General features: G+C 31.5%; 2 protein-coding genes across 2 annotated transcripts; one reads left to right on the forward strand and one right to left on the reverse strand.

The window, feature by feature from the left end:
* TRIADDRAFT_53605 (uncharacterized protein) lies at positions 1–9683 on the forward strand (the record flags this gene model as incomplete). Its single annotated transcript, XM_002109465.1, has 42 exons — positions 1–27; positions 293–422; positions 523–633; positions 747–811; positions 882–983; positions 1099–1190; positions 1305–1401; positions 1516–1616; positions 1702–1885; positions 1980–2072; positions 2155–2254; positions 2336–2433; positions 2517–2624; positions 2722–2814; positions 2909–3038; positions 3213–3298; positions 3455–3526; positions 3655–3775; positions 4082–4182; positions 4293–4357; positions 4513–4602; positions 4746–4829; positions 4931–5003; positions 5286–5396; positions 5532–5584; positions 5727–5942; positions 6020–6085; positions 6287–6500; positions 6596–6677; positions 6828–6910; positions 7151–7218; positions 7293–7355; positions 7454–7515; positions 7608–7638; positions 7712–7763; positions 8214–8345; positions 8483–8596; positions 8676–8729; positions 8855–8911; positions 9156–9276; positions 9453–9520; positions 9606–9683. The coding sequence occupies 42 exons, from the start codon at positions 1–3 to the stop codon at positions 9681–9683; spliced, it is 3948 nt and encodes a 1315-aa protein (XP_002109501.1).
* A 1074-nt stretch (positions 9684–10757) lies between these two features.
* Positions 10758–20953, reverse strand: TRIADDRAFT_63672 (uncharacterized protein; the record flags this gene model as incomplete). Its single annotated transcript, XM_002110020.1, has 26 exons — positions 10758–10867; positions 11023–11215; positions 11918–12015; positions 12135–12277; positions 12388–12533; positions 12656–12811; positions 13025–13197; positions 13230–13253; positions 13302–13431; positions 13511–13619; positions 13702–13898; positions 14035–14167; positions 14579–14694; positions 14789–14906; positions 15269–15357; positions 15916–16068; positions 16521–16685; positions 17346–17399; positions 17509–17694; positions 17814–17925; positions 18256–18380; positions 18738–18918; positions 19044–19222; positions 20061–20201; positions 20570–20699; positions 20772–20953. 26 exons carry the CDS (start codon positions 20951–20953, stop codon positions 10797–10799), a joined length of 3504 nt encoding a protein of 1167 aa, XP_002110056.1. The 3' UTR covers positions 10758–10796.
* Between the last annotated feature and the right edge of the window lie 924 nt (positions 20954–21877).

Below are 21877 nucleotides of genomic sequence, written 5' to 3' on the forward strand. Positions count from 1 at the left end.
ATGGCGTCAGGCGATACATATACCCTGGTCAGTCTTAACATTTCCTTGCCTTCTTAAGTGTAGACGTAGATTGATCTCGTAGTTACTCATTATATGTTACGTCGCAGACTTATAGTCAAACAAAGGTTAAAGAAGCAGTTATCAACATTAACTCTATCAGTACTATTGCAGTTACGATATGTTGTCTTTAATCTTGATTAACGGTGATTAGTCGAGAATGAAATAACAGATGCGCTATGGGTATTAAACGGTAAATTATGGGCAATATTCTTAACATGAATATCTTTTACAGGCCTTAATTAATTTTTACTGCCGTGAAAAGCTTTATAATCATGTTTGTAAAGTGGCTACCGATGCTATGAAAAAATATGGCAACGATAATATTTTACACTTTTGGCATGCATTCGGTCTTATTATGCAAAGTAAGAATGGCTCTAAAACAACCATCAGTCATTTCACACTTAATGATCATAATGTATTTCCTCATGATAATTTATTGTTGTTGCCAATTTAAATTGATAGATCGTGTATCTGAAGGAATGAGAGAATTACAAGAAATTGAAGATGACAAAAATGTCGTCTTATGTACAATTTTGTGCTTAGTTTATGCACATAAGAAGAGCAAACTCGTTGGTAATTTAAAAAATTCACACTAGATCAAACTTTTATTTCTGTAATATAAACTTCACTGTCTCTTATTCAAAATTAATTATTCTGATTTTTATTTAATGCTAAATTATCTACAGATCGTGAAAGTGTACAACAATTAGATGCTAGGCTTAAAACAGAGAGACAAAATTGTAGCGATAAAGTATGTTTCATTGCGATTACCTTTCGACAGCATAAGACTATCATCATACTCACCATCACTTTATCAATAGGCACTTTATTTTGCTGCAATGTATTTATGGCATATGAATAGAAATGATAAAGCTCGTGAATATATCGACAGAATGTTAAAAATATCCAATGGTGCATCAGAGGTAGTTCAATTTTAATATGTTTACAACAAGAAAGCAGCTGCAACTTTGAATCTTAAGACAAGTACAATCTCCCACGAGACTAACCTGACTTAATATGATTGATGTTTCTACATAGGGATTAATTTTACGAGGATGGATCGATATTACAAGTGATAAAGAGCAATATGTCAAAAAAGCTCAAAAATATTTTGAAGAAGCATTAAATAGGTATGAAATGAATAATGCAAATACTGTACGCTATCATCCAATAAAGTTCATATTGAAAACACGAAGTATTCTCTGTATTTAAACTGGAACTTTAATTTTAATAATGTACTTTAGATCAGAATCATCTACTGAAATAGATGCCTTATTAGGCAAAGCAAAATGTTTCGAGCTAAAACACAATTATACTAATTCTGTGGAGCTGATCAATAGGGTAAATAGAATTAATTCTCTTACGAGCTATCTTGGTTATTATTTATTAAGGATAAATGCTTAGATATTAGATGAATTCATTATATTACTTTTGGAATGTGTATCTAAACTGTAGACCATAGCCGCCTACCCAAAGTATACTCCTGCCCTAATCGAAAAAGCACGGATGCAATTAGCTTTGCAAGAATGGGATCAAGCCGTTGATACGTCTCGCAGGTAAATTAAATCTTAATATAGGTAATCATGTCACATTATCATATTTATTATCAAATGATGATTTTATTCTTTTACTTTAAATAAGAACTCTCATTCAGGATAGTGATAACATCGCAGCAACTAACGTATTGGTCTTGCATTCACTGTGTCGCATTGGTGATTATACACAGGCTGTTGACAACTTGGGAGAGTTAATACTTCGAATCGATAAAAATGAACCAAAGAATGCAGAGCTTTATTATAAATGCGCAGTAACATTTTCAAGATTGGTAAGTCATGTAAAGTTATTCAAATCACAAGGGCATATGTAGGCAATGAAGGTCATCAACTGATAAAATTCTATTCATTATGCACGTAAATCAGTGTGGTCGACAACTTCAAGTTATACATCAAACCTACACGCTAACTGAGCGAGCGATGACTCTTGCTAAAAATAACTCCAAATACACGACAGAGGTAATAGATAGCAGAAAGTATACTTGTATGTGAGAACTACTATATTTTGCATAAGCGATAACTTTTATTTGCATTCCGCTAGGTGGGTAATCAATTGCTATTAATGGGAAAAACAAAAGAAGCGATGAACTATTTTAGTAAAGCTTTAACACTTGATGGAACAAGTGTACCAGCATTAATTGGTAGGTCATAAAAGTATATATATTCTAGACTTAGAAATAATACACGTTAAGCAATCAATAATACATTCAACTTTCCCTTAGGTATTATTAAATGCCAAATTGCTGAAAATCAATTCGATGAGGCCAAGCAGCAGCTCGAGCTACTTCAAGAAGTACAACAATCAATAGGAAAAGTAGCGGTAATCAAAATTCTGGTCTCTAAAGTTAAAATAAATTAGTCATTCATGAACTAACTAAAATGAAGTAAACTTAATATAATTAGGAAGTACCTTATTTAAGTGCAGTCATGGCGCACAAGATTAATAGCGATATTGAAAAAGTCACCGGAATGTTAAATTCAGCGGTTGATATCCACTTTTCTTCATTAGGAGTAAGTTGATGTAACAAACGTTTTCCATAGTCGGACTTATTTTTGATAATTACGTTTTCATCTTACTAAATGAAAAATTATAAACAATTTTGATCAGAGGCTACCTCTTGGAATGGAATATTATATGAAGCTAAACCCAGATTTTATCATCCAAATTGCAAAAATGTATCTAGCTATCGGCCCCAGTGAGGTAACTGAAATCAATTGATAAATTCTTTTTAATTAATATTATCACTTTTTCCGCTAAAGTTAAATCATACTTTCATTTGCTTGTACAATTATAGCCCGATACGTTTACCCAACGTATTCCAGTTAGTCTACGCCGTTGTGGTTCAACATTGGATCCGATCTCTAAGGGGTTGCCTGGACTTCGTGATGGCCATTATCTGCTTGCTAAAGTAAAATACTATTCCGGTAAGTTACGTGGTTTCATTTATCATGAAGTAGTAAAAATTTGCTATAAAGTGAAGGTACTTACTTTAAATTGGATATTTTTTCAAACGATACGCTATGATAACGGGATTGAAAGAAATTTGGTTATAATTATGTTAATCCCTCTTATGTATTTATAAAAATGCTAATTTCTAGGTGCTTTCGATGCCGCTCAAGCTACATTACAAATATGTCTAGACAATGATCAAACATTTTCTGAAGGCCACTTACTAATGGCTCAGGTATTTTACTCATTGAATTGTGACTTCAATTATATTTCGAGTAATTCAAATTTGCGTTGTATCAAAGCTATTTATAAAATCCAAATATATAACAGTAATTAGCGGTAAATTTCGACTTTATACTTATCAACCTCTACAATTTTAATTTTTTTGTAGATCAATGCCTATCAAGGTAAATTTAATCTGGCAAACCAAGCATTAGATATGGCTTTAAGCTACAATTTCGAGGTATCTTTAGTGCTAGTTCGCCTTACTATTTCTTTTAGAGCTATTTTTACGATTAATTCATAGTTATTCAAGTATCCCTTAACCGTTACAATTAAAATTTTTGCAATCTTTAATGTAACTCATTACAGATTCGAGACTCTCCAAGCTATCATCTAATTAAAGCTCGTATTTTAAAGAAAAATAACGAGTACGAGGAAGCTCTAAAAATTCTAAAGACAGCCATGAATGTTAGCGGTGTCCGTAAATCTGGTAAGTAAAATAATAGCAGAGTAATAATACCTATAATTAATTGTAGCTATGTGTAAAATAATAGCAAGAATAGGACTAGTTTTTGTGATGTGCGGATGGTAAGCGCAGCTTAAAGATTTTTATTCTCTTATAATGCACTTATACGATATCAGATTGTGTAAATAACATATTTACAACGTGGAGTAAAAGAAGATTTTCCGTAAATGAATTATACTACTAATAGGATTAAGCGGAGAAAAACAACTTACTGAGCTATATTGCTATTCATAACGATCTTGTAATCGACTCTTTATATCTTTTCTGTAGATTCTGCGAATAAAAAAAGCAAAGCACCTCCAATTTCTATATCTGATAGGGCATCGATTTTCCTGGAACTAGTGGAAGTTCATATCACACTTAAACAGCAAGTTAGCCTACTATATTGCAGTAGATCGCCTTTTTTAATAATGTAGTTTTTATCGTAATTGTAGAAAATCTTACAGGAATGTAATATTCGGCTCTGATAATTGTTTTATAGCCCGAAGCTGCTAAAGTTATGCAAGACGCACTACATGAATTTGCCAATACATCCGAAGAATCCAGGTCATATTTAAATTCAAACTAAGTCAATGAGGGCTGTAATTAACTTTTATTAAAAAATTATTGCCCTAGACTATCAGTGAATGAATTCAAAGTTATATATTAATATTGTATCTTTACTTAAATAGCATTAAAATCATGTATCTTCATATTTATAGACTCAATATCGCTAATGCAGATTTAGCTCTGGGGCGTGGAGATATCGATCAGGCTCTTTCTATTCTGCGCAGTATTACGCCTTCACATCCGTAAGCCATTACTAAGCCTCCAAAATTTCATTAATCGTATGATAAACTACTGATGTCATGCATTTACATTAGTATATAATATCGACTAAATGAAATGACATTAAGCTGGATAATAATTGCCATTACTGACTTATCCATTACAGATTTTATGTTAAAGCACGGGAAAGGATGGCCGATATTTACCTTAACTATCGGAAAGATAAACGTTTATATGCCAGTTGTTACAGGTTTCGATTCTATTACTGTATACTTTAATGTCTACGATGTATGGATGTTATTATAATGAAACGAGATAGCATGAAAGCCAACATGTACGTATCTTCTACAGAGAATTAGCTGAGCAGGAGGCGAATCCTCAAACGTATCTTCTTCTTGGTGATGCTTACATGAGCATTCAAGAGGTAAGCCAAGAACAGTATTAGCTGCAATCATAGACCAAAAATTAGATTCCTAATTTCGACTAAGATCGTACTTATCGTAGCATACACTGTAGTACACAGTAGATCGTGGATATCGGATAGCCAGTGTAAAACTACGCGACAATTCATTAAGCTGTAGCCAATTCTTTTTCTTGTTGAAAAAGATCCAATACGATCGTCTAAAAATTGCTAATAACGTAGACAATATTAGTAAGATTTGAGCTTCTATTTACGGATAAATCTGAAAAATTTACTTTGTTTTAGCCGGAAAAAGCAATTGATGCATTTGAAGCTGCCTTAAGAAAGAATCCACACGATGCATCTCTTGTCAGTAAAATTGGTCAAGCCTTATTTAAAACTCATCAGTATATCAAGGTATGATTGAAATTAAGCTGGAGGAATATTATAAACCTAAAGCTAAGCCCATAAGCTAAATATATTACGATATTATTACATTACGGCCAATAATTATAATTAGTAGTAACTTTTTACTGTAATATCCCTCTTTAGGCTGTAAACTATTATGAAACGGCCATAAAATCGAATAATCAGACTTCTCTTAGGTACGTATGTCAACTACAATATCAACGTCTGGCATATTCGCATATTTTAATTCTATAAGTTCCATCATCTAAGCCGATAAGTTATTCTCAGTAGTCGTAGATATTGACTTTAATAACAGTTTGCAATCCTTTATGTTAACAGGATGGAATTGGCAGAACTTTATCTGAAATTAAAGCAATATGAAAAAGCCGTTAGCACCATTACGGCGGTTGTTAAACAAGAAAAAACCTCTCATGATATTAATAGCCTAATGGAAGAAGCTAAAAGTGTTATGCTTTTAGCTCAAATCTATGAAAGAGTCAACATGCCAAAGCAATCTCTGGAAGCTCTACATAAATGTATAGATGCTCAAGAAAAGTACGTTTATCATCAAATCTTTTTGTTATGTTTAATCAATTGTTGGCTTAATGATTTGATGTTGATCTGTTTGTAAGAATCCTGAAAAGAGTAGGTGTTGAGCAGCCGGAGGCTAGAGAAAAGCAAAGGGAAATTGCAGCAAAGTAATGACTTTTCGTTACAGATACAGATAACATAAGCTTTTCTTAGTTTCTACATAGATCACATCCTTCATAGCTTGTTAGCCTCTTTTAAATTAGCTATATCTCATGCGGCAGAATATTAACGGATTTAACGTATCATATGCTTACACGATAATAGATTTAATAATTTAATCTTCTCAATTTTTTCAATATCGCTTACAGAATTTGTTGTGATATTGCAAATCACCTAGCAAATGAAAGAAATACTGAAGATGCTATCTCATTTTATAAAAAAGCTTTATCTTATTGTAATGATCACATGGAATCACGCTTATCTTTAGCCAAGTTATATTTACAAAGAAACGAAATTGATTTCTGCCAAAAAGAATGCACGACAATGCTACAAATAGATGATGAAAATGTCGAAGCTGCCATGGTATGAATAGGCATTATTAACGGAAGGATTATTTTCCGTTATTTAGTTACATTTGGAATGCAACATTGATAATCTTTTTAATATTCTTATTTTAGATGAAGGCTGATATCTTATTTATTAAAGGAGACTTCGAAACAGCTACTTTTCAGTTTCAAAAACTTCTTGATAGAGTACCAAGTGAGAATAGCGAAATAAAGGATTGCATTACCGTATTCGCTATCGATTATCTAATTAAGATTATTGCTATTTATAATGTTTATGAAATTATGTTCCGTTTTTACCCTGACTACTAATGTTATTTTTCTTGTTTCTCATTGCGATTAATAGATCAATTTTCCGCTCTTGTACGATTAACTGATTTACTTCGTCGTGAGGGTAAACTCGAAGACTGCCTTCCCTATCTTGAACAAGTGAGAATAAAAACAAGCTAATAAATCTAATGATTAAAATAATGGACTATTTTTTTATTGCATTATGCTGATTAATGTTTCAGTAATAAATAGTAATTGCCTTGGTGCTTTGATAGCGATTCTTTTGTACTAAATAAGTAGTCGCAATCTAGGAAAAAAGTTGTCCAAATAATCATTGCAAATCATTGTAATTTTTACTTACTCTAACCTTTATATTTAATGCATTCTTGTCCTGTACAGGCGGAAAGTGCTTGTTTGAATTCATCAATTGATCCTGGATACAACTACTGTCGTGGTTTATACGAACGGTGAATATTCAGAAAATAGTAAGATCAATTGGCTAATTTACACTTTTTCTGATACTTGTGCATTACTATTGCAGGCACATGAATAATCCATCGGCAGCTATGAAACATTTTAACTTGGCTAGAAAAGATTCCGAATGGTAATTTCATACTCTAGCTACGTCTTCTAGGGTTGTAATTCATTACGCTTGATATACACTATTACTTAATCCATGTGAATTGAATGGCTTTAAAATAGGGGTGAAAAAGCAGTATTTGCTATGGTTGAGATATGTCTAAATCCGGACAATGAAACTTTAGGTATAGATATCTTACTTAAATATTATTATAAGTATATTGTGATCGAAAATTCTATTTATAATATGAAATAATTTCTTTAACTAATATTACAGGAGGAGAAACATTAGAAGCTGTTAACGAAGCGTAAGATTTTTTTGTTAGCATTTTTATTCCACTTACGGTTATAGCACTTATTCGTTACATGTATAAATTTTAGAGATGGCAATAAACAGAGTTCTGCCTTAAAAACCGCTAATAAGCTATTAAAAGTAAGTTGGAGTGCTATCAATTAAATTTTTACTGATTTCTTAATAATAAAATATTTGAATAGTAAATTAAGCTTATTAAAAATCTTTATGAAGTGCTAGCCCAATCACAACGAATAAACTACCATATAATAATCTATTCGTTATGATTAGGTTAGAGAATAAACCGTATATCTAATTACGGTACACATTCTAACATTAACCTTGTTAAAATTATGTGATAATAATTTTAATCAGTATTAGCATATCGACGACATTTGCGACTTAATCCATGTTAAATTTATTGCAATACAGTACAGTATAAAAATACCAGCATAGCACGTGCCAGCGTTTACGTTGACTGAAAAGGGCATAGAGCTATAACGATGTCATAAGCTAATAATAACTTATTTAAATCAGTCATATCAAAAATATAATTCTTATGTTACCTAAACTAAATAATTGGTGTTCCAGGAATTAAAGCCAAAATCAGCCCCATCTAAGAAACAATTAGATCTGTTGGAAAATTATGCATTAATCTCAACAAAGCAAAAGCAAAGTGTTGAAAAAGCGTTATCGAGTTTTATTAGCATGTTATCAGAAGACGTAAGTTTTCAGAGTTCATTAGCTTACAGCTTAAATCAACATTATTTACCAGATTTGTTATTATGAAAACGTTGTATAAATTACATTTATTAAATACATTGAGTACTATATAAAATAACGGTGCGTATTTAAATTAGCAAACCAATATTACCGCATTACTGGGAACTGCAACAGCATATATGTTCCTCAAGCAAGTACCTAAAGCGCGAAATCAATTAAAAAAAATTGCTAAATTGGAATGGAATTCGGCTGTAAGTAGATTCTATTCTTCTTGGTACTTATTCTGTTTAATATTGATATACTTAGCAATGCATATAACAAATCTAATAGAATGCAGAAGATTTTGAGCGAAGCTGGCTCTTACTAGCTGATGTCTATATTCAGGTAGATATTCAATAACTTCCCATTTCCTACACGATTACTTTAGATATTCAGTACCGTGCTTATGTATTTCTACCGGCTATGTTATTTTTAATATCTATTTCTGGATTTTATTTCTGTGGGCATAGTCTGGCAAATACGATAATGCAACTGAACTACTAAGGCATTGCCTAAAACACAATAAGGTAAAAACTGCCTTACTCTTATTTAGAGTCAATGCGATCATTTTAAGTCATTTCACTTTGCAATTACCCCTCTAGTTAGATTAGCTTAAATTATAACATAAGAAGTTTTTATTGCAGATATGTGCAATTACTAAGCACATCCGTCATAACTTAACCTTAAATTCTATATCTAGAAATGGTAGTCATGATATTAGTCTACAATTGCAATTCTACTGTAACATTTAAATTACATGTCCAATTTTAGTCATGTAGTAAAGCATGTGAATACATGGGCCACATCATGGAGAAAGAGCAAGCCTACAAAGATGCATCGGATTACTATGAATTTGCTTGGAAATTTACAAATCAATCTAACCCAGCTATAGGTAATTTTTATACAAAATGGTATTAATTTGGTAATAGTTTCAAAATTTTATAAATTCACAATTAAATAAGAACTTTAAATTGAAATATAAAGATTTTAAAGTAACGGCAAAGTATTAACTCTAAATTAAAAGGAATGACTCTATACTGATCTTTGCCATTATGCGTATGACTGCAGGTTTTAAGTTAGCATTTAATTATTTGAAAGCTAAACGATTTGTTGATGCCATCAATATTTGCCACAAGGTAATTGAAGATAAAATCTGCGTATTCATATTATAATATTAGTTTTAGGTTAATTTTATTTAAACTTGAATGTTTTTCTTTCTAGGTTTTGGCTGATAACCCAGAATACCCTAAAATAAAAAAGGAAATCTTGGATAAAGCTCGAAATAACCTTCGAACTTGATTTAAATAACATTATGTTAGTAATTGTAATCAATTATCGGTTTGATTTAAATCTGTAATATGAATTAATATATATAGGTCGTCTCTTAAACAATCTGCTGCATAAGCAGATCGTAATACACGTCTTCACTGTATCTAAGTTACAAGAATATTACCTAATAGGTATCAATTCTCTTATAATTAAAGTCTCTTTATTCATTCATATTTAAATTTTTGCACATCGGACAATCGGTTTGTTTTTAGAAATTGACTTCATATCTTCTTATATGCAATAAATAAATCTCCAAAGGACATACAGGAAATTCTGATCAATTGTAAAGACTTTGATATAGCTGATACAACCATCAATCCGGCTAATAGTATGTTAAAAAGGACTAGGATTGATTATACAATTATTCATCGTGCGTTTGGTAACTAATATTCCCTATAGAGTACTATAGAAAACCTTTCCTTGCCATTCTGGCTATTTTAAAATTTCCGAAACAACTTAATGACTAAGTAATTTCAATGTAAAGGTTATAGTAATAGTGGCAGTCGATAAAGTATACATCTAGCATCGTCTATGCTTTCCGAATTATCCGTGAATGATGGTCTCTTAAATCTGCTTCTAGTGTAAAATAACTGTAAGGTTTTCCATGAAGATTACAGCTCAAGTATTTTATAGTTATTACTAAGAAATGAACTAATAAATTACTGCCGAAAAGAATTTTAGTACATTGTAACATGCAATCTAGTAAAGCCAAATAGTGATCATTTTTTTATTACAGTTATACTTTATTTCAGGCTAGTTTTATCAGAACTAGCTAGCAATTAAATAGGGGCTTACAGCTATGTTACGGGATCAATTTTTATAGCAGCTACTTTATCGAGATCTAAAATCTATATTTAATAGCATAAGAGGACTCCTTCTAAGTTATCAACTTTAATTAAGTCTGCTAATAGATGATAACTTGACTTGTTTTAATAAAATGATCCGCTATTATTATCTTATGTCGTTCGTCTATAACTACCGTACCAAATACTGTATACGTCGCAAACTCTTAGCTGTAGAATGGATATAAATCTAAGGTTATTACTTTAATAATAATACTACAAGTGACTACAGATAATTAATCTACATAGCTAAAATAGTTAGGAAAAGAGTAAAGATAAAAGCGACAAAGTTGAATGTGGTTCCAACGGTGCCTGGTTGTATATAAAAATAATAAAATAGAATTAGAACAATAATTTAGACAATTTCTTCATTTTAAACTGTACTTTCTGCTTATGAGGATTGTCTTTAAGAAAATATTAACACATTTCAAAGTTATGCTTGACTGAAGTTAAATCCTATCTTATACCTGAAGTCGTAGTAGAGGTGGCCTTTGTTGTAGCTTGTGTTGGTTGTGTAACTGTGCCTGCAGCTACGGTATTATCGCCAGCAGCTTGGCCTAATGCGGTTAACTGCGGTCCACTAAGCTGAGAGCGTTGTTGCGCTGTAACAGCCAAAGCTTGGCTACTATCCATGCCTTGAATTTGGCCTGAAGTAAAAGCCTAAACGGTACATTATGGCCAAAAGTTTAGCTTAGCAGTTGTAGTAGAATCATGCAAGAAGTTAAAAGAAAGTTTATAACCAGGTGATATTTATATAAGCTTTGCATTATATAAAGTAGCCATAAATTATAAGAAAAAAGCGCAGTGAATTCATCTACATAAAATTAAGTTCTATGGATTATACATGAAGTTTAAAGAAAGCTCATAACAAGGCGTTGTTACATAAGCTTTGCATTATATATAGACTAGTCATAAATTATACGAATAAAGCGTGATGAAATTTCTCTTCTATAAAATTGCAGTTTTGTAGATTATGCATGAAGTTGAAAGAAAGCTTATAGCCAGGCGTTATTATCTAAGCAATGTACCACATAGACTGGTTATAAATTACAGGAAAATACCCTAGTGAATTTCATTTACCATAAAATTATAGCTCCATGGACTTTGCATGAAGTTGAAAGAAAGCTGATAAGCAAGCGTTATTATGTAAGCTATGTATAGTGCAGACTAGTCACGAATTATAGGAATAAGGTGTACTGAAAATCATCAATCATAAAAGCTCCATGGACTACGCACGGATCAAACTAGCAAGAAATTGCTGCGGCTGTATTCTATCCTACAGCCTTGTCATCATTTAAAGGATTTATAATTTAAGTTATTACTATAAATGTAAAGAAAGATCTTCATAGAATAACAACTTACAGCTAATTTGGCAGATGGAAATTGTGGAATAACCATAGTCTTGATAGCTTCGATGCTACTATGGCTTAATGACTGCAATTCTGCATTAGAACAGCCAGCTATGTTTGGAAGAAATAGTAAGCCAAGGTCAATAAGTTGAAAATGACGAGTAGATGGTAGAGATACTCAATATGAAACGATAATTAATTCTAATTCAAGACAATCATAGCCATCATACCGAGAGCAATACCAGCATCGCGTACTTGTGCTTGGCTCCATTGTGAGACGACACTGCTGTAAGATGCTTTAGCTTTTTCACACAATTTGCTTAATTGATCTAAAGCAAATTGTTGCACTTCACCAAGTACTCTAGCACTAGCTCTGTATAAAACAATATGAATGAGATCTTGTTGTATCTGGTTCTCCAATAGGACATCTAATACTAGGTTGGAAAATTAAAATTGATGATACATGGGGTCAGAGTAGCTTACGCGTAAGCATCGTTATTAATTTGTTGGATGTCAGTTGCTGACAAGCCTCGTGTTAGATTAGCTAAAGCAGTAAACATTTCGTCGGTCCAGCCAGAGATAGCAGCTGAGGTATGATCTTGTTGGAATTGTTTAATTAATTCGGCCAGCTAATATATATTTACATATGTAGATAGATAGATAGATAGGGATACATAAAGGTTAAAGTATTAATTACTTATTAGAATTAGCAGTTGTGGATATGAGAATAGATGCAAGAAATAGACTGTACCTGAGCTGCAGAATAATTTGCATATTGGCCCAAAGGTGTTACAGCATCCAACGAAGTTAAGTTAAATTTGGCAATATCACTTGCCATAAATCCAGTATTAATAATTCCTAATGATAGAAATTGATTTGGCTGGAATGTTGATGGATCACCCCATATCTAAAAAAAGTGAAAATATATGATAATAAATAATTAAGTATATACGAAAATGGAGGCAAAGGAGAGAACCAAGCTATGCGTTAACTAAAATATCATATAATTATATACAAGTAGTTTTACTTTTCATAGATTCTATATCGATTATCGATTATTGAAGTTATTTGATTGCATTCATGAAATAATTTAATCATAACAGAGGAAGGCATAACTAACTTGCTTTGCTTTATTAACGAGAGCTAAAATTTGATTATGAGATAACTGTGATACGCCAAGGGTATCGATCGAATTTTGGAAATCTTCAGCAGTCATGTTATTAATATCCGCAACCGTTAAGCCATTAGACAGATGATTCATAGAATTGACTTCTGAAGCTGTGATAGCGGATGCTGTCGAAATAAAAGTATGGAACAATTATTACCTTTTAGCTCAATCATTAATATTACTATAAATAAAGAGCATTGATGATTAGGAATATTTAAAACATTCTTACTAGCACGTCTACGACGAGATGATGTAGCCGCATTATTAAGAGATTGCTTATATAATGCTACAATTTCACGCGCTTGATCAGCTGTAAATGATTGATTTCCAATGGAATCAATGGCCCCAACAATTTGACTCTGCAAATAGCGTAGTAAATTTATTTTAATTTACTAATCAGTGTTACAAGACTTGGATATGATATTGCTTTAGCATTACCCCGTTCAGTTTTCTTAATTGACTAGCTAGGAAACCTTTCAAGCAGGGGCCAAGATTTCTCAAATCAGTCGAGGTAAATTTGGCAATCGCGTCGTCATTATCGACATTACTGAAATCAAGAAAGGGCAGAAACTTAGATCATGAATCACATCATTGTTACTATTTTCTTCACAGTATTTGAACAGACTTACTATAATTTTAATCGAGCAGCATTAGCAATCGCTTTGCGAATCTTCGATCTCATACATGGTAGATGGCATATTTTATATAAAGCATTTGAAAATGCAGTTTTGGAAATGGTGTTCACTTCTTGAGCTTCCATTCCGCATACTAGACTACCCAAATCTTCGATGTCATCATCTTCCAATGTAGCACCGTTGACTTTATTCTAAGTGATGATGAGGAAATAGTATGGTTGTAGCTAAATTGAATCTAAATTAGTCTATTGCTGAACTATTTAACTTAACGATTCGTATATCACTTTCGACTAAATATGAAGTATATGGTATAATATGCAATCCTACCTTGCAGACTAATGCAGCCAACAAAAGTTTTCTTATAGGTCCATGTGCCATACCTCTGAATTTGCCAACTTTACCCAGCGCTCTAACAGCATCGACACAATATTCTTTGGAGATATTGCCAAGTTCTTCATGACTAACGTTAAAAATGATTGATAATAAACGTGGTTGTCAGTATTACTTTATCGATAGAAGTTACCGTTGATGTCAATGTTCGGAATATATTGAATCAAATTGACGAAGAATTAATAATCAGTTACGATTTAATTCAGTCAAGACAGTTGCTAATGAAGATACTTGCATGCAATGGTGGTACTAATTTAGGCAATCAAAAATGAAAGGCGCTAATGCTTGTGCCAAGATATCGAAAATAAAAACGGAAAAGGTACTATTTCGCAGTAGATGACTTTACAACAAACTATTAAGGTTAGATTATCTGGCAGATTTAGTAGACAGAGATATTGAAAAGTAAGTAGCAATATTTACAAGAACCCTAAAAGACCTTTTTATTAGTACAAAGGAATTTTGAAAGTTAAAACTACCTTACCTAATTTGAGATATAAACTGTCCAATAGCAGCAATATCAATATCGTTGATTTGCGAGAAGTTGCGAGTAGAAGTAATTCCTAAACATGACTTATACTTCATAAAGATTTCTTTGGCCTAGATAGAACATGTGAGTTATTTTTTATTTCATAAATTTGTCAATCTTAAGATATTTATCAGTTATCGTACATAGCTACTGATTGTAGATTACCTGTCCAGTACTCCAGCCATCAGTATTTTTGAGTTCATTAACGACTTCGATGCATCCATCTAAGGATAAATTGCGAAGTTCTTGGCGGGTCATACCAAGAGCTAAATTACCAATTTTTCTATTATAAAATGGATTAAGTAGCTTTTAGCTTGCAAAACAACTTAGTGACGGTTAAATATGATTTATATATATATTATCAAAATGAAGCGATAGACAGGAGCTAAATTACCAATTTTTCTACCGTATGAGTAAAGTGAATTAATAAAATAACTGTAACTTGCGAAATTAGTTAGTAACGGTTAAATATGACATATATATTATCATCAAAATGAAGCGATAAACAAGAGCTAAATTACCAATTTTTCTACTATAAAGTGAATTAATAAAATAACTATAGCTTGCAAAATAAGTTAGTAACGATTAAATATGATTTATTATCAGAATGAGCAGATAGATGATGAAAGTTTGAGAATTTCGCACCTAATCGTTGCAAAATTATAGTTGTCCTGTTGGGCATTGCCTACGGCCCCAAGTTTCTTAATAACTGCTTTGCGGAATAGTTGCATAGCCTATTTGAATTTATGAGAATTGGATAGTATTAAATATAATCCAGGGATTATTACAACTAGCAGTATTAATGACCTACGGAAGGATATAATCGTCTCCCTTGTTATAATAGACATCGCAAGATTTGATTTAATTTCTAGTGTTTGCATACGTATATCAAGCGACGTGAGATGCAATTTAAATTTATGCTCACATTTCAATATCAAAATCCCTTTTAAAGTTTAGTTATAATTTCATCATACCTGTATACTGACTATTGCTATATTTACGCTTATAGAAATAGTGTAAACTAAACTGCAGCTTGATAGTAAAGCACTGTTTATATTGTGTTATTATACTGTATACAGTATAAAATAGGTTTACAGTACGTATATCAACAGCACAGATACGGTTAGTGTACAACTAAAGATCGATCATTAATTATAATTGACGTTCTACACATCGATTTATTCCAGTCAGAGCTACAAACTTGGGTGTAGTTATTTTTTCGATAAAAATTTAGAATAAAATATTAGGATATACGATATCTAAATGTGCAATCATGATTCCTATTTCAGTACCTGAGCACGTGTGAATGGCAATCGGATGCTGTCATCGTCCAGGTCTGCAACAGTTAAATCATCGTATGTAATATTATTTAAGTCTTTCATACGAATAGCACGGACCAAATTACCAAGATTTCTAATGTTTGCGCGGATATTGCTAAGAGACAACTGTAAAATAGAGGAAAGGTAGATTAAATTCTGTATTATTACTTTAATCGGATTATACACTCGTCAAGGAATACTAAAATTTATGCTTATATTGTTGCTTAGATATTTATATTTATAATATTAACGTATTATAAAGTTTTCAAACTATCGATTAATTTAGATATTATTATACGCAAAAATGCTTGAATGTAATATGCTATTTACATCTTAAAAATTATTTTACTGTTTCTAACATTCAATGACCGGAAATAACTAACGCTGTATAGGATTCTTAATTGTTAATCTATTTAAATATAACATATAGATATTTTACTTTAATTATCAAATAATTTTTGGAATACATATAAGGATAAACTAGGCATTATCTGGTGTATTATAACAAAATCATGCTTCGTTTCGTTTATACATTCCAGAAGGAAAATCATGTACAATTTAACTTATAATTAGATTACTTTTTTAAGAATTCTCTTGCGTTGAACGCGCGACCAAGCTGCTAATTTTAGTTGACTAAGTCCACCAAGAATTGCTGTTCCATTTAGCTGTTGTAGTTCTTCTCCTTTCAAGCCTCTGATAAGATTTCCAAGCATTTTAATTTGATCCTTAGACCATGTCTTAATCTAGATATTAAGAAGTGAAAAGAAAAGGTCGTCGTTATTTTTGACTTGGATAACCTATTTTCCTATAGATAGAGATTAATCCTAAAGCAAATTTTATGGTAAATTATCATTCAAAGTAATAGAAGAAAAGAATTAATAGCGATATAAATATCAATTTTATAATAAAATCTTCTAATTATGGAGAGCTCTAAACATGATTCTTGTCAACAAAGGCCTAAGGATATCATCAAGATCTCTTGCAATGTTAGTTACCAAATATTTTATAGCGACATAGACATTGATTTCTTAATTTAATCCTTCATTCATGATATTAATTTCTATATGTTGATTCGTGTCAAAAATCTAAGGATTTATCGATATCTCTCAAATTATCATTTTATAGCCATGAGACAGAAAGGATTTAATAGCGATAGAGATATTAATTCCTTATTTGAATCATTCCTTCACGATACCAATTTCTACTCGCTCATATTATAATAAAACTCAAAAATATCAATAATTTTTCACGGAGAAATTAAATAAACAAGCAATATCATAGCTTCTGTTCATTTTCCATTAAAAAGTAGTAGGAATAACTGCGGCAGAATATTGAATTTAATGTACGTAGAACTGCCGATTTATGGATATTGAACTTCTATCTATACATTTGTGCGTTCTTACCGCTCCCCATTCACTCCTTTTAGCGGCAATAATTTTCTTAACCAGTAAACGAGCCTAAAATGGTCAAATCGATAATAATTTTTAGTTAATACAATCCACAGAATTTTTGAATCAATTCTATGCCTTCTTTACACACTATATTAGACTTTGAGAATGAATGTACCTTGGCACGATCCAAGCGAATATTTTTTATGGTGCTTAAAGCATTAGCTAACTGCGTTCCATTAAGCTGATCCAATTCTTTACGACCAAAAGCTTCCAATAAGTGGGAGGCATTTTTAAGTTGATCTGCAGTCCAAGTTTTAACTTGACCCCAATTTTTTCGTAATCTTTTAACGATAGCGATACGCTATTGGCAGAAAAAAATAAAATAAATTCAATTTCGTATCAATTCTTATCAAAGTAATCATCGTAAAATTTTTCTACTCAACTGAGGCACAAAATACGATAAATAGTAAAAACTGGTACCTGACCATTAGGCAATGTAGATTCACCAAATTCTTTTATAGAACCTAAGAAAGTATCAGCGGATAGAAATACCATCGATTCTGCCGGGAGGAAAGTTCTTAAATTCTTGATACTATAACGAATCAAGTTGAGAGTAAATTTTTTTACTTGTAGTTTAATCTTAAAAATTGATAGAATACTAGTTTAGAGAAGTATTATGAAGCAATATCAATTCAAAAATGAATTACATTGATTCATATAGAACATAATATATATCGTTATGTTCTAGGATGTAATATTTGAACCGGTACTCATTTTTATTTTATATTTTAGAAATATTTTTAGAGTCTGATCAACTATGCGTAAATTCCATGCTATGAAATGGTTAGTATTCTTATTGATTTTTACCTAATTCTATGCATTTATAATTTGATAGAATGAATTAATATTATTAAAGACTAACCTTCGCAATTGCTGCTTTGTCCACTGTCGGATAGGTCCCCAAGTTCGGTATAAGACATGTAAAACTGCATGAGCACGATGTCGATCCCATTGGTTATCGGCAATATTCTGGATAGCAGCTGCCAACTAATATTATCCAATTCGTCATCATTAGCTCATATGATTTTCCTTATTTTAAAATGTATTACCATCCTCTTATTTTTATGATAGACTAAGAATTGATTATGATGTACAGGAAATTACGCCATGTACAGTATATGATTAAACAGTTCGGTGGATTATAATGTCATATTCTCTCAGGATATTACTCTGAATTTAATATTGGTTTGCACTCTGTCTTGATTTTTTTGATACAAAGCAACTACGGTAGTGCTTACATACTGGATAAGAACTTATTTTATTAGAGATTCAACTGTACCACGATAAATTAAACTAGTTGGTTAGATCTCGATAAAAATCCAAGAATAGCCAAGAAAAACTTACGGCGGATGCTTGCAGTTTCTTGATGTCATGAGCTCTTAGAAGAATAAATAAACGACGAAGTCGACGTATTTGTATCGCTGTCCAGGTACTTAATTTACCCCATACTCTCTGAAGTGATAGTAAGATAGCACGACGTTGGTTTTCGCTAAATCGGTTTATTAAATAATTATAGTGGGCTAATCTATAAGTTAAATTGCAATAAACGAAGAGATTAAACATTAAATCGCTTTATGACTTTAAGATCATAGCTTATGGTACAGTCTATTTTACAAAGATTTTGGATAAACATAACATTTGATTACTTACGTCTTATTAAAGATATCTGTTGTAAATCGTTTAATATCTCGCGGAGAAAACCCAAATAACATGCCATTAATCATGTTGACTTGAGCTAATGTCCATTTAGCGACATCATTGCCATAGCGGCGTTTCATGGCATCAATGACGGCAGTAGCTTGCTCACGAGTTAATCGTTTACTATGATTCTACAAAGAAATGGGTAAATGTTGGGTACAATTTTAATTGATGCTGTCAGTAAATAAATATGACCCAAAGTATCTAGCTAATATTAGTAGTAGGATATAGAGTAATTTAAATTGAATAACTAAAACTAAGTATGATAACTACTATCTATGGTCTTATTAGATTTATTTATTGGTAAATTTAAAAATATTATTTCGTAACTCAAAGGAACTAATTTGGTTAAGGTGATTTATTATGAAGGTTGATCATAGTAGCAGTTGATTGTTATAGGTAAATGTCTTACTATAATGTCGAATAGTAATAAATTATTAGCCTCTTCGTTGAAATAGAAAACTGTCTGATTTTGGTCAGAATTTTTATACCTGCTTCAATTATGCAGTGACAAATTATAATTTATTATGACCTATAATCCAGAAAATGTAATAGTTTCTGTTGGATCCTTTACTATTTTTGATCAAATAGTTTAAATCTAAAAATTTTATGGCTTCGACGATTTAGTAGCTGAAAGCTCACCATAAATTACAAGTGACAAATATATAAATGATAATCGGGTATCTTGTGCTCTTTTAACTATTACGGGCTAATAACAATAATTAATTAACGATTATCGCCAGGCGTTTTTATCTTCTATTTATTCGCTGATAAACGAACTAATTACATAATTGACAATTCAGTTTATAGCTAGGCTAAGGAATTAAGCAATCAGATTTTTCCACCTAAACTATCTAGGAGATAACTCTGAAACGCATTTATTATGAATCATTAGTTTGAAAATTCAGTCATGGAAAGCCATTGCTTAATTTCTCATTGTAAGTAATTGAAATTATTAGCTTTACTTACATTTAATTCTCTGATTGCAAACTCAAATGTTGATGTGTTTAGAGATGCTAATACGCGAACTAGAGTTCGACTTTGCGAGTTAAGCATTTTATAGATGATAAATCGCAGTTGGACTTCATTGAGCTCGCGGATAACTTTGGCCTAGACGTAGACAAAAAAATAGAAAGAGTTATTCAATTCTGTAAGCATTGGATAATGATTCTATAGTAATTCTTATTTGATCCTCTAATGCTCGCTTAGCTAGGTTAGAATATATCAAATATTGTAAGCTAGTATCCATACAACAAGGTGAATAGAATTGCAAGCCGAAATAATTGGGGCTGTTAATCAACTATAGAAAGGTAATCAATACTTGAAATAGGGTACTAGGTTACTAGTTGTAAGGGGATAAATTATAAAGGATAAAATGGTAACAAAGCTTAGTCTACGCTTGATAATAATTGATACTAAGCAAGGATGGCTTAATTTTTGAACGGATTGATATAAGTTATTGAAGTCAATTTTCTTACTGGGATAACATTAAAAAGTTCTGGTGGGATCTTATCAAGCTCCTGAGTTGTTATATTCTTAATAAATGTAGAATTTTGAAGTTTCCTTTTGATATCAGCTGGCAATTTCTGAAGGTATGCCAAAAGACGCCTAAAAATGAAGAATTATTCATTATCAATTTTATTCCGATGAAATTTCAACTTTATCGTTAAAATAACCAACTTGTATGATGCTAGTATTGCTTGGTTGTTGGTTAGATTACGATTTCCAAATAGGTCTGACGATAAATCATTCCAGTTGAAACCATTTAAATCACTTGGAAGGTTAGGCAGGGTAAAATTTTTATCACGAGCGGCTGAAAAGATCAAATATCGAAAGATAAGAAGGAATGCTATCTTGATCATCTTAATTTTGTATTATTTAATAAACTGCTAAAAAATTAACTGTCAACAGATGAGAAGGAGTGCCATCTAGATCATCATAATTTACCGTCATTATGTAATAAACTGCTAAAACATTGAATGTCGACAGATGAGAAGGAGTATTAGCCTGATGATCCTAATTTAGCATGATTAGTTATTTGAAATAAACTGCTAAAATATTAAATGTTGACAGATGAGGGGTGCTGATCATCCTAATTTAGCATAATTATTTAATAAGCAGCTAAAATATCAAAAGTCGACAGATGGAATATCGGCATAGTCATAGTCTCAACGGAAGATGTCGTTTAATGAAATACTAAAGTGATCATTTATCGAAAAGACAAGAAGTAGAACCGAAATGATCACTGTTTTAACTTAATATAACCATTTAATTAACTATAAGCTACGATGATATTGATGATTAACATAACCAATCTTACAAGACATAAGTGAAATATTGCTGTATAATACTGCATGATTAATTACTATCGGTTTCTGGTAAAAAAAGTTTAATCATTCTTTGCTATTTCCGCAATGCCACAGTAAATTAGTAGTATAGTGTTTGTAATGTATTTCACTGTTATACTAGTTGCAGTGTATCTAGACTTCACTGTAGTCTTAAGCATATTTTTAAATATAGACATTTCGTATTATACCAAATATAGATAGCTTTACAGTCTATTTCTGCTATACTTAAATATAGCTTGTTGTGTTTAGTTATTTATAGCACCTACACTTTTCGCTGTTTTCTACAATTATTTGCTATTACTCTGTCTCTTTATGGTAGATATCATAACGAATACTATAATCCTGTTCTCTGCATACGTTCTATCTCTTACTCTATGAATATTGATGATTTCTGACTCAGATTTATCAGTTACACTAGTTGCAGTAGTAGTACTTCTT

This window comes from Trichoplax adhaerens, genomic scaffold (genome assembly GCF_000150275.1).
Source record: "Trichoplax adhaerens TRIADscaffold_2 genomic scaffold, whole genome shotgun sequence".
NCBI classification, from domain to species: Eukaryota; Metazoa; Placozoa; class Uniplacotomia; order Trichoplacea; family Trichoplacidae; genus Trichoplax; species Trichoplax adhaerens.